This window comes from Miniopterus schreibersii (assembly GCF_964146895.1).
Source record: "Miniopterus schreibersii genome assembly, chromosome: 16".
Taxonomy (NCBI): domain Eukaryota; kingdom Metazoa; phylum Chordata; class Mammalia; order Chiroptera; family Miniopteridae; genus Miniopterus; species Miniopterus schreibersii.
In genome coordinates, this window is record NC_138116.1 from 27,510,031 (window position 1) to 27,525,300 (window position 15,270).

Genomic DNA, 15,270 nt, shown 5'->3' on the forward strand with positions numbered 1-15,270 from the left:
GGCTTAAAAAAAAATCTTTAATGGAATCTGTGCTCAAATAATATGTTACAACAAAAATATACAGAATGTACACAATACAAAAATATTTCGAAACAAACATTGCAGCTTGTGTCTTTTTGTTTGTTTTCCACATACTCAAGTCCTTGGGGGTGGGGGTCAGAGTTCAGTGTCGGGCACTGGGTTTTAAGGCAGAGGAGTATCCGTGCTTTCCAGCCAGCCCTGGGAGCAACAGGAACAATGCCAGGAAAGGGCTTCCGCTGTGCCCGGGGAACCTGCATTATTTGCAAATGAAATTGGACGCTGGGGAAAGAGCTGGGCTTGGTGAGCAATGACTCTCCTAATCCTCTGGGCCAGGATAGCGCACATGGAAACGGAGAGTCCTATTAGCTGGCAAAAGCGCCTCATTAGGGAGCTTTTCCTAATTAAAAAACGGATGATTAATGGTGTCATTAAAGCGAAATTTCTCCTTTGAAGGTTTGTTTTCCTTCCCCCGGTTTCTATGATTCCTCTTCCGTTTAAGGAGCGAGTGAGTCTGTGGCTGCTGTTTGGGGAGTCCCCAGATTTCAATTTCTGCACCGTGAGGATGAAAATCCGACCTGGCTCCGGGGCCTGCAGATTCGCACCACCCTCAGCTTCTGGGAGCACTGGCCAAGCGGCCGGCAGTGGGAGAGGAAGGAGGGGCGATGAGCACAGGCTGCTGGTGGGGTGCAGGGAGCGAGGGAACACAGGGACCTGCTGAGGAGCAAGCCCTGTGCCAAAAAGCAAACCTTTCTTACCAGACAACTGGCTCTGGCCCTGGGTCAGAGACCTGGGTCTTGGGAAGTGACTGTCGTCAGCACTGGGGGGCCCTGCTTAGAAGTGATGGCTGGGAGAGGATGCTGGAGATGGCTGCTGAGCAGACGAGAGGACTTCTGAGTGGCCTTTGGACACTCAGCTGGGCCTACGGTGTAGATGGGGCTCTGAGTGTGGAGGAGACACTCAACAGGAACGGCAGGTGGGGTTCCGCCTCAGGCAGTCCTCCCAAACACGCTTCCAGCCTCAGCCCTGAGGAGACTGGATGCTTTTCGGAGGACTTTCTAAAATCTTCCAGTCCACAGTCGTTTCGCCCCTGAGAGAGGAAGGCCCCTCTCCAGGCCACGGCAGACAAAGGCAGGGGGAGGGGTGGCTCTCTGCTCCCCCGATCTACGATCCAGAACCCCCAGTGCCAGGAGGGGATCTGGAGGAGGGCCCTGCTCCCCAGCAGGGCAGCAGCTGCCTCGGCTCCTCCAGGAAGGGACAGCACCGTGCAGGGTTAGCAGTAGCTGCAGCCCACCGCCAAGGCCCCTTCTCCATCGTCACCCAGTCTTCCCAGCCCCCAGTTCCAGCTCAGTCTCCTCTCCCACGGAGCTGACTCTTCCAGCTACACCATTCTCTCAGGAGGGCAGGGAACGGCTGGCAGGGCACAGACCACATGCTTCAGGGCAACGCAGCTCAGCCAAAGACCTGGGCGCACACCACCCCGGCCGGCCGTCCTCAGCGCAGGGTTGGCCCAAGTGCAGCATGACCTTATTATGCGCCGTATGTGGGACCAGGACAGTCTAATTAGCAGTGAGCAAAGACGGGGAAGGGCCTGGCATAGCCTAGGGCGGAGTGTGGGTGCCCTGGGTAGAAAGATCCTGCCCATTCACGTGTGATCACTGGAGAAGGGAAGCCACGCTGGCCGGGCTGACTTCAAACCTCGGTGCACATGTTGCTCTAATGGGCAAGTGGCTGGCAGAGGGCAGCCCCTACACACCTGCCCTTGTTCCTGCACGAACCCAGCCTTGGGTTCTTCCCCCTTCTGGGAGGTCAGCGGCTGGGAGTTCCAAGAGCAGTATAAAGGGAACGAAGCTTTGTCCAAGTCCATCCTGCCCACCTCCCCTCGGGGCCCGCACCAGCTCCTGCTAGGAGACCATTCCCTTGTGAAATGGGGGTGGGGATGGGCTTGATAATCTCCCAGTTCCCTCCCAGCTCTGGGAATCTGAGTCTACGGGCTGCCCTCACCTCTGACACTCACCCAAGCACCCAACAATTCTCTAGAAGCAGTTTTCCACCTAAACTGGAATTCCTTTTGCTGCAACTTCCTGTCCCATTGAACTCAAAAGGACACATGGTGTCGATATTCCTGCCCAGCCTCTCTTGCACCCCCAAAGCTCCTTCCCTCCAGAGAGAGACAGAACAGAACCTTTCAGATATGAAGGCCACTCCAGAGGGAACCAGAGCAGAACCTGGCAAAGGCGAGGAAACCCCTGCATTCCGAGGGGCCCTGGAAGGGTGCGAGGCCGCCCTCCACACGGACCATTCTCCCACGGGTCAGGGATTCTCAGGGAGGGGCACAGAAGAGACAGGCTTTGCTAAAAGCCGGGATTCTCAGGAACCACACCCTCCCACCTCTCAGCCCCCTCCTTCCCCTGACACCCTCACACAGACTCCTCCACACCCACCCACGGCCCCTCACAGCCCTCCTCTGCCGTCTCCGACTTGCCTCACATTGTTTTTCTCATCACACAGGCATCTCCACCCACCAAACCATGTGCACACACATCAGAACACTGCGTCCACTAACAAAGGAGAGGCACAATGTAGGGTCGGGGCAGGGCAGGGCAGGGCAGGGCAGGGCAGGGCAGGGCAGGACTCTAAAATCAAGGCAGGGCGCGGGATGCTGGGGCACCCGCGTGAGATGTCAGCATCCTGGGGGAGAGGGAGGGAGAAGTCCAAAGCAGGGCCTTCCCAAGGTGGACCTTAGGATGAATCCCCTCTTACCGGGGTTCCTCTTGCTGGGTACCCCCAGGGCAAGGGTAGAGCCTGGAGTTACAGAGTCTCCCTCCTCTGCCCACCGCAGGCACTGGAGACCGCACCCCAGTGCCCACCGACGGGCACAGTCAGGCACTTCGGGCTCCCCCAGGCCACGTCCACATGTCCACCACCAGGCCCTCTCCCACTACCAGAGCTCCAGACCCAACAGCTGCAGAGGGAATGCTTCCCGGCCCGAAATTATCTCCGGGCTGGACAAGGGCCTGCCTGGCCACCACCCCCTCAGGCCTTCCTTACACTCTTATGGCCTCTGTGACGAGGGAGGGGACCCCTGAACACATGGAACAAGCCCAGCCCAAAGGGATGGCTTCTCTCACCCCCCCTCCAAGCCTTTGCTGGCCCGATGTCTTCAGAAGAGTCTAGAAAAACAACGGTAGCCACATCTGACTCCTCCAGCAGGTGCCTTTCAAGAAAAGACGCCCCACTGCTTGCCCAGCGCCTCTTGTCCCTGGCCTCACTGAGCTGGTGATGGGAAAAAATAATATAAATGCTCCCTGCTGACGCTGCGCCTCCCTCCCCTCCCTGACCTCAGTCCCCGGCCCGTCAGGGGGGCGGTGGCAGCTTCAAGTCCAGCAGGGGGTACGCAAAGATATTCCAGAAGACGGCGAAAAGCACGAAGATGGTATACATGGCCACGAAAATCCACCACAGCGACTGGTCCTGCAGCCTCTGCTCATAGTTCCTCAGGACCACCACGCCCAGGGTGATGCCCACGGCCACACCACCCAAGTGTGCCACGAAGCTGGGGTGAGGACACGGGGGGTAGGCCGACGGGTGGAACCGGAGCCACACAGCCCGCCCGAACTCCATGCTCACTGCAGGGGAAGAAGCACAGAGGAGTCACAGGAGGCCGCTGGGCAGGGGCCGTCCGTCCAGCCGCCCACCCAGCCGCCCGTTACTCCAGTCGCCACAGGCCAAGCACTGTTTGTTCTGTGCACTGGACACACCGTCGTGAAGACAGACAAACCTCTGTTCTCCCAGAGCTTATAGGATCTGGAAACCGACCAGCCACAGTCACGTCCGTGAGATCATTTCAGTACGAGAAATTCCACAGGAACAAAAAACTGGTGATTTAAAGTCAACACTGGGTGTAAGGAGGGGGATCCTTTAGTTTGGGGAGTCAGGCAAGATCTCCCTAAAGAGGTGACATTTGAGCTGAGATGGGACTATCAAGTGAAGACCCTAAGAAGAGCATTTCAGGCAGAGGGGACAGCTCGTGCAGAAGCCACAGGCTCGCGCATCCTTATGTCACGTGTCCTGCAGGCTCAGTCTCCCCACCCGTATAAAGTCTCAGCCTCCGTGTGCCAGGCTGCATTGCGGGAACATTAATAACGAGCAGTATGTGCTAGCACTTTACAGTTTACGAAGTGTTTGCATGTATTATCTCAAACCCCTCAGGAAACCCTCAGAACCAGTGGCTGGAAGGAAGGGATGGAGTGGGGAAAGGGCGAACGGGGAATGGAAATAAACAGTCCCAACACCAAGTGCTGGAATTTCTCTCTTAGCAGCATCTAAAACGCCCCCACCCACTCTCCAACCCATCCTTCTTGCATGAACTTGGATTGGCCAATCCAATGGGGATGTACTCTCTTAAAAGGCAGGTGCCGGGAAACTGCCATTCTGTTACCCACCACCCAAGGACACGGGAGGGCAGGTACTCTTACCCCCATTTTACAGATGAGAAAACCAAGGCAAACTTGACAGATTGAAAGAAAGCCCTGTGAAGGGAATGTTGTCCTTGTGCAGTTACCATTTAATGCACCAGTGTGCCTCTCTCCACCCTAAACACTCCGGGGGGGGGGGGGGGGGGAACCAGCACCTCCAGGGGATTGCCATGCCTTCCGGCATGAGCCCTGCAACTCCAGGAATGGCCGATAGATGGCGGAAAAGGAGCAGCTAGGGAGGGACACTGTGGTCCATCACCCCCCTCCCAGGTCCTTGGGCATCTTCCTGCCTTTGCTTAGCAGGCCCTGGGTTCCACAGGGGAGGCTTGAAAGACATGGCGCCCCTCTCCAAAACAGCATTTTAATTTTTATGATGCTCAGAGTTGTTTTTTTTAAACAGCAGGTCCGGTCTGACCCCATGGGTTTAATACCTGGTGCTGTTCTCCTGCAGCCTGCAACAGTCACAGTGTGTAAACCTGCTAAAACTACAGTTTCAGCGCACATGCATTAAACATATGTGCGTTTCTCCAGGGCCGGGGTCTCTAGATTCCAATAAAAGATCTCAAACGATCAACTCCATGACCCAAAAGGTTATTAAGAGTTTTTTTTTGACCTGGGTGCTGGTCACTGAGCTGGACACTTATCCTGTGTGCACTTTTCTGTTTGCATATTACATGTCAATATAAAAAGTTTAAGAAAGTTTAAGAAGTAGCAGAGTGGGCCAGACTTTTCTCCTGACATCCCACTTTGTTGCACATGATTGACATGCCCCCCCCCCTTTTTTTCTTGACCACAAGCCCCTAAAGGTCAGGGACTGTGCCATCTTTACGCCCCCCAGGCCCAGTGCAGGGCTCCCTTCCCCGCAGCCTGCGGGGTCAGTACTTACTACAGATCAAGGCCACAGCCATCCGCAGCAGCTTGAATTGGCACTTCATGCCTGACCAGTTCTAGGGAAAAGGGAGAGAGTTCCATTAGTTCCACTCCTCTGCAGAAGTCTCTCGCTTAAGAAAACCTGACATTTAAAAAAGTAATCTCCATTAAGTGCTGGGTGAGGGGGTTGTGGCTTAGTAGCAGATCACACCAGCATGGCTTTGAGATTTTAGGCAATGGTAAGTTTATTACTGTCAAAAGGCTTTTTTTTTTTTGGACAGATTTATTATTTTTATTTATTTTAAATATTTATTGATTTTAATTTTTTTAATCCTCTCCTGAGGATATCTATTTTTTCCCATTGCTTTTCAGAGAGAGTGGGAGGGACAGAGAGAGAGAGAAAGAGAAGCGTCCATGTGAGAGAGACACACTGATTGGTTGCCTCCTGTACGTGCCCTGACCACAGCCTGGGATCAAGCCCGCAACCGAGGTACGTGCCCTTGACCGGAATCGAACCTGAAACCCTTCAGTCAGTGGGCCGATGCTCTAACCACTGAGCAAAACCCGCTAGGGCTTTTTAATTGATTTTTAGAGAGAAAGAAAGGGAGAGGGAGAGAGAAGGAAACATCAGTGTGAGAGTGGAACACTGATGGGCTGCCTCTTGCACACCTCACACCAGGAATCGAGCTCACAACCTGGGCATCTGCCCTGACCGGGAATTGAACCGGTGATCTTTCGGTGTACGCGATGACGTCCAACCAACCCAGCCACACCAGCCAGGGCTCAAAAAGTTCTTGAGCTGCACTAGCAGAGAAAGATAATCTAGAACTAGGGAGATCTGAGTCCCTGTCTCCTCTACACACACAGACCACACCTGAGAGCTTGGTCCAGGGTTGCAAAGGGATGCAGGACAGCAAACCAAGCAAAGGCAAAGCAGAACCATCAGGATGACTGGAGATCTCAACATCCTGCATCTGAGGAACAGATGAAGAGAAGACCTAGGGGTCAAGTCCACTGTTATCAAGTATCAAGTGAGTTAACACAAGGAAAGGGCACATTCAGTGTAACCTGCAAGCAGAAGACTCAATAGATGAAAACTTCAGAGAGATTTTATTTTTTAACAAGAGAAAATAACCCCCTTTTTTTTTTTTTCTCACCCGAGGATCCTTTTTCCACTGCTTTTCAGAGAAAATGGGAGAGAGAGAGAGAGAAACATCAATGTGAGAGAGACACGTCGACTGGTTGCCTCCTGCATGTGTCCCGTCCAGGGCTAGGGGTAGAGCCTGCAACCGAGGTGCCTGCCCTTGACTGGAATCGAACCCAAGACCCTTTAGTCTGAGGGCCGATGCTCTAAGCACTGAGCAAAACCGGCTAGGGCGAAAGTAACCAAATTTGATACATGTGTCTCAAATACATATGTATGGGAACCCAAATACATGAGAGAATCAGAGACCCCACATGCACGAGAGGTTCAGAGATAGAAAGGGAACATGGGTATAAGACAACCTGAGCTAGGATGAGGTAAGATGCCTTGGGGGCTTCAAAGGATCGTTGCAGGATGGTAAGAGTGGACTCTTGGTAAATAGAAGTTTGCCCTGCCCTAAAGGTAGGTCAAAAGAGGTTATCTCTTTGATAATCTGCTATTTTGGGCAAGGCCCCTAACTCAAGTTCTTCTAGGTAGTTAAGGGAGGCGCAGGAGTTCCTCTTGAGCCTGCCGCTAAATTTGCCTTTAGCTCAAAGTAATCTGCACACCACAGAGGCACATCTTGGGGTGACTCATTCTGAACCTCCACAGTTCCCTCCTCTGAAACTTCTCTGGCAGTTTCACATTCCAGAAGTTGGGTTGGCAGACTGTTCTCTATCTCATTAAACCAGTCTCAGGCTCGAGAAAAGTTCAGTTCAGTTCAACAGTTGTGTCTCATTTCAAGAGGTGGTGATGCAGGTGGATTCCCAAAGGTAGGCCTATGGTGCAAGCAATCAGGTATTTAATAAGAGGCATCTCTATGGAAACAGAAGAAAAACAAAGGTTAGTGATTGGAGCAGACTATGACCTCAGTTTCTGAGTTCAGAAGGCAGACAGTCAAAAAGATTTCTAGATGTCTGTCTCCAATCACCTTCAGACGGAGTGAAGGCAGGCAGTGACAGTCTGATAGATTCAGAGAAAGATTTTTTTTAGCTCAGGGTAAGTTTCCACCTCTAATAAGCAGAGCTGCCCAAAGATGGAATGACCCATCTTGAGGGATGGTGAGTTTCCCATCACTGAGGGGTTCAAACGGGGCTTCGCATCACTTGGAGGGGATGCTCTAGAATTGGGCATTGGAAGGGGGGGGTGGGCCAGATGGCCGTCAAACAAATCCCTCTTTCCCCTGAGAATCTCTGAACACTCTGAACCTCCAGAGCAGACGAATGGAGTACAATTATTCACCTTACAAAAGGATTTTTCATTTTACAAAAGACTTCGCCACAGGGTTCCTTTGAGGGGCACTCCTGCCGTGCATTCAAAGCTCTATTCCATTTACACCGGTGCGTGATGTGAGCACACACAGAATCCAGCCCGGAATCTTCCCGCAACACATCAGACCTAGGGAAGGAGGCACTGGGTGCAGCCAGGGGCTTCTGCTCCCTCCCCACCCACTCTGCCTTTGCTGCCTGGCCCAGGCCCAGGCCCAGGCCCAGGCCCAGCTGAAGGGCACGTCTCGCACTCCTTTGACGTTGGGGGACACATGTCAAACTTTACAGAGGCCCTGAACACTGGCACATACAATAACGTCTATGGAAGCTTCAGTGGAGTAAGCAGGATGCAGGGAAGCTGCCAAAAAGAGGGAGAAATCCTGAGGCACTGGGCTTCCTGCCCATCACCTCCCTTCCCCCCATTATTCCTCACTGATGGGCAGGCCCTGCCTCACAAAAGGCAAGATGGGCAACACACGGCCCCTCTTTGGATGGGGAAGTCTAATCATTGCGCGCTGACAGGTTCTGTGCGGAGAAGCAGATGGCCAGATAACGTCCCCTCCGGGTGTCTGCCCACAGAGGAGCCTCACCGGGAGACAGGGAACAAAATGAATTTGGGCCTTGGCCAGGGTGACTCAGTTGGTTGAACGTCGTTCCATGCACCAAAAGGTCACTGGTTCGATTCCCAGTCAGGGCACATGCCTGGGTAGCCAGCTCGATCCCCAGTAGGGGGAGTAGAGGAGGCAGCCAATGGATGTTTCTGACCAATGTTTCTCACATCAATGTTTCTCTTTCTCAAAAAAAAAATCAATAAAATAAAAACATATTTTTTAAAAAAGCAAAAATGAATTTGGTGCTTTCCACCGATCCGGTAACCCATTCTGAGCTAGCTCAGTCAGCTCATGGTGGGCAGTCCCTCGGCTCCTCTCCAGGCGGAAATGTTAGGATGGGTAGGGCCTTGGGTCTCACCTGATGGACCATCTTCTAATGGGGACACATGCTGCCAAGCCACCAACAAAATGGCCCTCCAGACCCTGCAACAAGGCGCTCAACACCTCCTGGGCAGCTTCGTGAAGGAGCTCTAATCACTGGAAAGTTCTTCCTGCTATTGCCTGGCCAGGCTTTCCCTCTCTGTGACATCCACCCAGGGGTCTTCACTCTCCCTTAAAAGTGACATCCCTGTTCATAGCAGTATTATTCACAACAGTCAAGTGTCCATCAACGGATAAATGGAGAAACAAAATGTGGTATATCCATATAAATGGAATATTATTCAGCCTTAAAAAGGAAGAAAGTTCTGATACGTACTATAAATTTCAATGAACATCGAAGAGATTATGCTAAGTAAAATAAGCCCGTCCCAAAAGGACAAATACTGTATAAGTCTAGTGTTGGCTGATCTCTGTCCGCTGAGGTCCATGCCCTATCTTGCCCTTGCCTGGGATCTTAGAAAGCACTGTCCACATTTTTGGTCTGGGAAGACCATTGGTGGGGTGGCTCAGAACTCATTTTTCTCTAGTGTCCTCATTTTTAAATCTGAGAGAACAACAGTGCCCATCTCACTTCCCTACCTCACTGGGCTGCTGTGCAGGTGAAATGAGTTAACACATGGAAAGCACAAAGAACACTGCCTGTCACGTGGTAAGCACCATGTAAGTGTTTGATACTAGTATCTAGCTGAGGCAAAGATGGTGAGTCTGCCCTGCACAACAGCTTTAAAACTTCTGAACCCCAATGACTTTGGGTGGAGCCAGGAGCTCCAGCTTGCCACAGCGCGCCCCAGGCCAGCTTCATTTACAATACCTGCCTGGCCCCCGAAGGCACTGGCGTCTGCCAAGCCGATCCAGTAACACCCTCTGTCCCGCACCTTAGAGAAGAAGAAACGGAGGGTCCAGGAGGCCTCGTTCAAGGTCATACACAGTGAATTAATGGCGAGATTGAAAGGACTCCCAGTCCACCCTTCTGGGACAGGGTCATGTTGTCTGTCTGCTGTTTGTCCCTGCTGGCTGCCCCGGCTGCCCCCAAAGCTGACCAAATGTCAATAAACGACCAGACTCCCAGCAGCGGAGGAATTAAACTAAAAAGTCACCCCTTCCCACCAGCTGCCTCTTTTTCCGGACCCATAATTCCCTCTAATAAAATGAGTAAAGTTAAACAACAGGAGAAAAGAAAAAACATCTCACACACGGCCGGCACTGCTGCTGCTATAAACGCTGAAAAGCCTGCAGGCCCCTGGGGAACACAAATCTTTTGCAGGCCCTATAATTTCATTCTCTCCAAGAGCCCTGTAGGGTGAGATGGTAACTCACCTCGGGCAAACAAGGCAGGGGCCAGTCCCCTAGGCGTCGTGCTCAGCCAACCAGTTAAGGGCTCAGAGGCTGACGCCCGGGCAGTGAGCTTCCCTTCCATATCCCGGGTAGAAACAGTTTCTCATTCAATGACTTCAACAGGAAATGGGAAAGCATGACACATAAATTAGGGGGTGATTATTTGTTCTACAAAAAGATTTCTACATAATAAAGTGAGCCTTTGAGAAATTTTTTGGTGTCATTCAGACAACAATGTTGTCTTGTGCTTTGACAATATGGTTCAATTTGCGAAAATTCAGATCTTCATCATTTAAGGAAAACACCTATCATGTGGAACAGAGTGTGAGTAAATACCTGGCTTATTTAAAAATGGAACTCTGGCCTAGGGGCCCCAGCAAAAGGCAATTAATAAATTATTCAATTATGTGTATCTTTATGCTTCCTGTGTTTAAAATAAGAAGCCTTGATTGTGGGTCTTTTATGCCATCCAGATCTTTTGTTGAAATGGTTCCTGAGCTTTGTTCCCTGGGTATAAACTGCAAGCTTTCTAAAACTCAGTGTTTTTATGGAAAATATGACATACTTTGATTTAAGGTGGAATCTCTCATTTAAACAGGCAGTCCTGAGAACACAAAGGTCAAACACTTTTCCCTTATGTATCTAAAGCAAAAAGGGCACATTTTCTAATTTTCCTCTGTACAGATACAGGCAGAACTTATAAAAAAAATGATATGTATACAAAAATATATAAACACACGCAAGCGCACACACATACAGGATCTCCCAGTTATACGGTGACTTGCCATATGGGAAGCATTTTCTTATCTATGTTTTCATGTCTTTCTCACAACTATCTTGTGAAGGAGGGATTACAGGTGAGAGAGCTGAGGCCTTGAAAAGTTAAGGAACTCACCGCTATTACACGGTGACGCTCATACTCAAATCCACATTTTCTGTCGTTCAAGTCCATGCTTTTTCCCCTTTCTGTTCTGACAAGGTGTTTGACTGTGTACACATACACAGGCCAATCTTCATTTCGGAATTAAAATCAATGGTATATTATTTGGCTGAACCACATGAAACTGCCAATGTTTAAGTGCTTCTGACCCACAGAAACGCCAATTTCATTTAGTTGGACCCAACGCGTCTCTGAATTGCAGGTCCCTGAGCTCATTCGGGTAAAGGTGGCCTCTTGACGAAAGGAAATCAACCTCTTTAAATGAGAAAATGAGATCTTTTCACTGTCAAATAAGCCCCTCACACCATTCTAGGGAAAGGCTTCTGCATGTCACGCTCTGGGGACTGCAAAGCTCCCCGCTGGCCGGGGAGAGCCGTGCCGAACCGTGTCCTTCTGGAAAGGCGACGGGCCCTGGGACAGGGCTGCTCATCTCCACCGCCACAGGCATGGGCTACTTGCCAGAAGGAAGCGTGAGCTGGAACAAAACTGCTTTCACACCTCCCCGCTCAACCCCCTGCCCTACCCCTGGGTCCTCGGCTCTCAGCTCTCGGGTGGTCTGCCCTCACCATGGGGCCTCGGGGCCTCAGGGCTGTTTCCCAGGCAGGGGGAAGGGCTGGAGACGGGCATCTTCATGAACTCCTGTTTGTTTCTCCTTCCCCTGTTCTCTGAGTGGTGCCTGCTCACCCCCTTCCGCACGCACGCATCTTGGAGGGGGAAGGAGGGGGGTGGTTAGCATTGCCTTCCCCTACAGGAGGAATTGGGGCAGGGGGAGGGGGGAGTGGAGGAGGCAGAATTCAGAGGAAAAGCTGTGTCTGGGGAAAGCGGTGGCACTGATACAGAGTGACCCATTTAAGAGGGCCATGTGAGGTGGCCCCGCGCTCCAGGTTCTCAGCAGACCAAGCTGTGTGTGTGCGTGCGCACGTGTGTAACATACGTGGGCGAGAGTGGCAATACCCAAGATGAAACGGGAGGATTTGGGAACTCCCAAAACTGTTGTAAGTGAGTACTCACACCTGCCACGTGGTGGAGATAGGGATGGAGGGGGGAGGCAAGGGCAGGAGGACCCCGAAGAGAAGCTATGCCCTTTCTGGACATTGTTCATTCATTCACTCATTCCTCATTCACCAAAATTAGTGGCATTATCTACCAGGGACTCCTCCTTAGGCCTCCAACTTCAGACTGCGTCCAAAACAAGGAAGCAGTCTCCCTTGGCCTCCTCTGAAACTGTCAGATGATTCTACTTTCTACCCTGGTCTCTTCTGCGAGGGTCAGGGAATTAATGCTTATACCAACTGGTTATTTTCACTTCGGGACGATTAATCTCACATATCATCCCATTTCACAGATGTAGAAACTGAGGCACAAAGCAGTTAAGTCATTTTCCCAAGGTCACCCTTTGGGAAGTGAGTGGCTGGGATTCAGATCTAGGCTTTCTGGCTCCATAGTTCACACTCCTAACCATTAAACTATATGGCCTTTCAGGAAGAGGCAAAGCAGAGCGTGAGAACTGGGATGGCGGTGCTCCGCCACCGGGCCAGGCTGACGTGGAACGACACTAGCATGGTTTTCAGGAGATGTGGTTTCAAGTCCTGATTTTGCCACAAAGCTGACTGTGGCTTTAGACAAATCACTTAACGTCTCAGAACCTTCTTCTTAACTTGAGAATTTTGGTGCTATGACCTCTAAGGGCCCTGTATTGTTAACAGTCTATGACAAATAATGAATTACAATTAGGATGTGTGCTAGTGGTCAAGAATTTTAACACTTTCTAAAGTGGGAAAGAGGTGAGACAGGGAGACGGGCCAGTTCTCGGCAAAGCCATGGACGGAGAAAATATGAATCATATACGGGGGGGCCTCATTTGCAATGGGCCTGCAGAGGGTGAGGAGCGTCTGTGAACTGTGCTACCAGCTCGGTCTGCCCGGCGCTTGCTGGGCCTGGGCTGGAGCATGGGTGGGGATCCCAAACCCTGCTCCAACCAGTTAACACCTGGGCCTAGGGACAGGTGGGGGGAGGCCCCGGAAGGCATGCTGGGGCCTGGGGTGCTCACCATCACGATGTTGGCCAGGTGGGCAGAGACGAGTGCATACACCCCTCCAGAGGAGCCCACGACCGGCGCAGTCATGTCAGCCACAGACACCGCCAAGGATCCTGGGGCAGAGAGAGAGCGAGAATTCAAGAATGCGGGAGGCGGCTCCCCAGTCCCGCCTCAGACCTTCAGATGCTGCAGCCTTTCGGGGAAGACCCCAGAGCGAAGGGCTCCTTCTCTTCCCCCCTTGATCCCATGTCGCCTTGGAGCTCCCTAAAGATTACTGTATGGCTGAAAGAACCATTTGATTCCAACTTCTCCTTTTACCGTTGAGAAACAAAGACTCAATAAGAGACAGAAAGTGAACATCTGTCTCTCAATCCAAACTCTGCCTTCCAATGTGCCACCTCAGGGTTCTGGAGCAATAACAAAAATTACAGGAGTAGTTACTACAGAATCAGGTCCCACTTACGGGGCACCGTGTGTCAGACACCGGCCAAGCATTTTACATCTTTCTGCCCTTGAACTCTTAGACAGCCCTTTGAGGATGGTGCTAATAGCCTCGTGGCAGAGGCGAAGAGACTGAGCCCAGAGTCACCTGGTGGGAAGAACCAGAACCTGCACTGGAGTCCAGGTCTGCTTGTCGCAAAGCCTGTGCTCTTAGCCTTGATAGCAGCCAGTCCTCCACCTGGGACCGAAGTCAACCTCCACCCTCTACCTCACTCTCTCTGCTCAACAGCATCTAGAAACCCGCTTAGATCACCTCCAACCTTCCTCCAGCCATGAGATCACAAAAGGAAACAGGGTTTCCAGAGCAGATGGGGTTTCTCTGGAGGGAAAAAAAAAATGCCCTTGAAAAGTCCCCAGGAAGCGAGAAAAGAGATGGTGTCATACCCTCTGGGGAAAAGAAGGGTATAGACTCTTGGTCCCGGGGATGACAAACTTTTGTCCTAGGAGGAAAGCCGGGCAGAGAAGAGATGGGAAATGTATTGTTCTGGTCTCATTTGAGTGTGATCAATGCTTTGGCTTCCAGGGAAGGACATGGGAGGCTAAAAATAACTGGGAGGTAGAGCCCAGGGCTGGGAGGATGAGAGGTAGCTGGCCTGGGTAAATGTGCAGAAATCACCCCTGGAAAATGCCCGCAGGCCCATGAGCCAATTAGCTGCTGCCAGGGTGGAGAGAGGGGGGACAGGCAGAAGGCCAAATTCTGCAGGTTCCATAGGGGTGGAGGGTCCACTACGTAGGAGGTGGCTGAGCCAAGCCCAGGAACCAGAGCATCTGACACCCTGGGCACGGAGAGCCCCTGTAACATCATCTGCCTTCTCCCCACATACCCGCCACCCACCCCACCTCCCGCAAGGTTCCTCGGTTCACTGAGGTCCTTCAAAGAAGAGATCCCCACAACAGATTCTGCGTCTCAAGGGGGATGCAATTTCCCAGGAAAAAACAAACTATCAACTGAGAACTCCCATGTCCTTCTGCCCTCCCAGGGCAACTATAAATCTTTCCTCTCCCTTTCATGCCTTCCCTCAGGCTTTAATTAGGTATTGATCTATTGTCAGATAACTTTTTTTTTTTTACTGCCTAGCCACGGGGTCAACCTTATAGAAGTGGGGGGGGGGGGAATCCCAATGTGGCAAACAGACAGGCAGTGGGATCTACATGACAAAGAATTCCCACGCTCTCCTGGGGTGCAGGCTGAGAAGGCTGCATTGCAGGGCGCAGAGGGCTGGCTGTCCAAGCAGCCTGCGCCTCATTAATTACAGTTGGGACAGAGAAAGCCTCCCTGGGCTGGCCACTTTGCTCAGCACAAGTCCCTACAAACAGGCCCGGATTCTGTTCCCTGGGCCTCCCCAGTGTGGTCCACCAGGAGCACAGGCAACCTTGGAGCCCCCAGGGTCCAGCCTCCACACACTGACCTTTCCCTCACCCTGCCCATGGATCAGAATCCTGGCCCCAGGGCCAGAGGTCAACCTGGGATTGTGGAAGAAGCATGGAATGGGGGCGTGGCTGGCTAGTTGTGGGACCGTGGGCACAGCCCCTGAATTCTTTGGGCTTCAGTTTTCACATCTGTGAAATGAGAAGCTCTAAGGCTTTCCAACTTTTGAGCAGTGAAACCCTTTTTTCAAAGGAAACCTTACCCACATCCTACCCCAT

The 15,270-nt window shown here is 51.8% G+C and overlaps 1 protein-coding gene across 2 annotated transcripts in view; it reads right to left on the bottom strand.

Annotated features, from left to right (window-relative positions):
• Positions 1–15,270, bottom strand: part of RHBDL3 (rhomboid like 3) — a 44,671-nt gene continuing 29,401 nt past the window's right edge. For both annotated transcript variants that reach the window (XM_081162877.1, XM_081162878.1), the window contains 3 exons: positions 13,135–13,235; positions 5,383–5,443; positions 1–3,647 (listed from right to left, as the gene is read on the bottom strand). In XM_081162877.1, the coding sequence (XP_081019003.1) occupies positions 3,376–3,647; positions 5,383–5,443; positions 13,135–13,235 (434 nt within the window). In that variant the 3' untranslated portion in view covers positions 1–3,375. The remainder of the gene's footprint in view (positions 3,648–5,382; positions 5,444–13,134; positions 13,236–15,270) is intronic.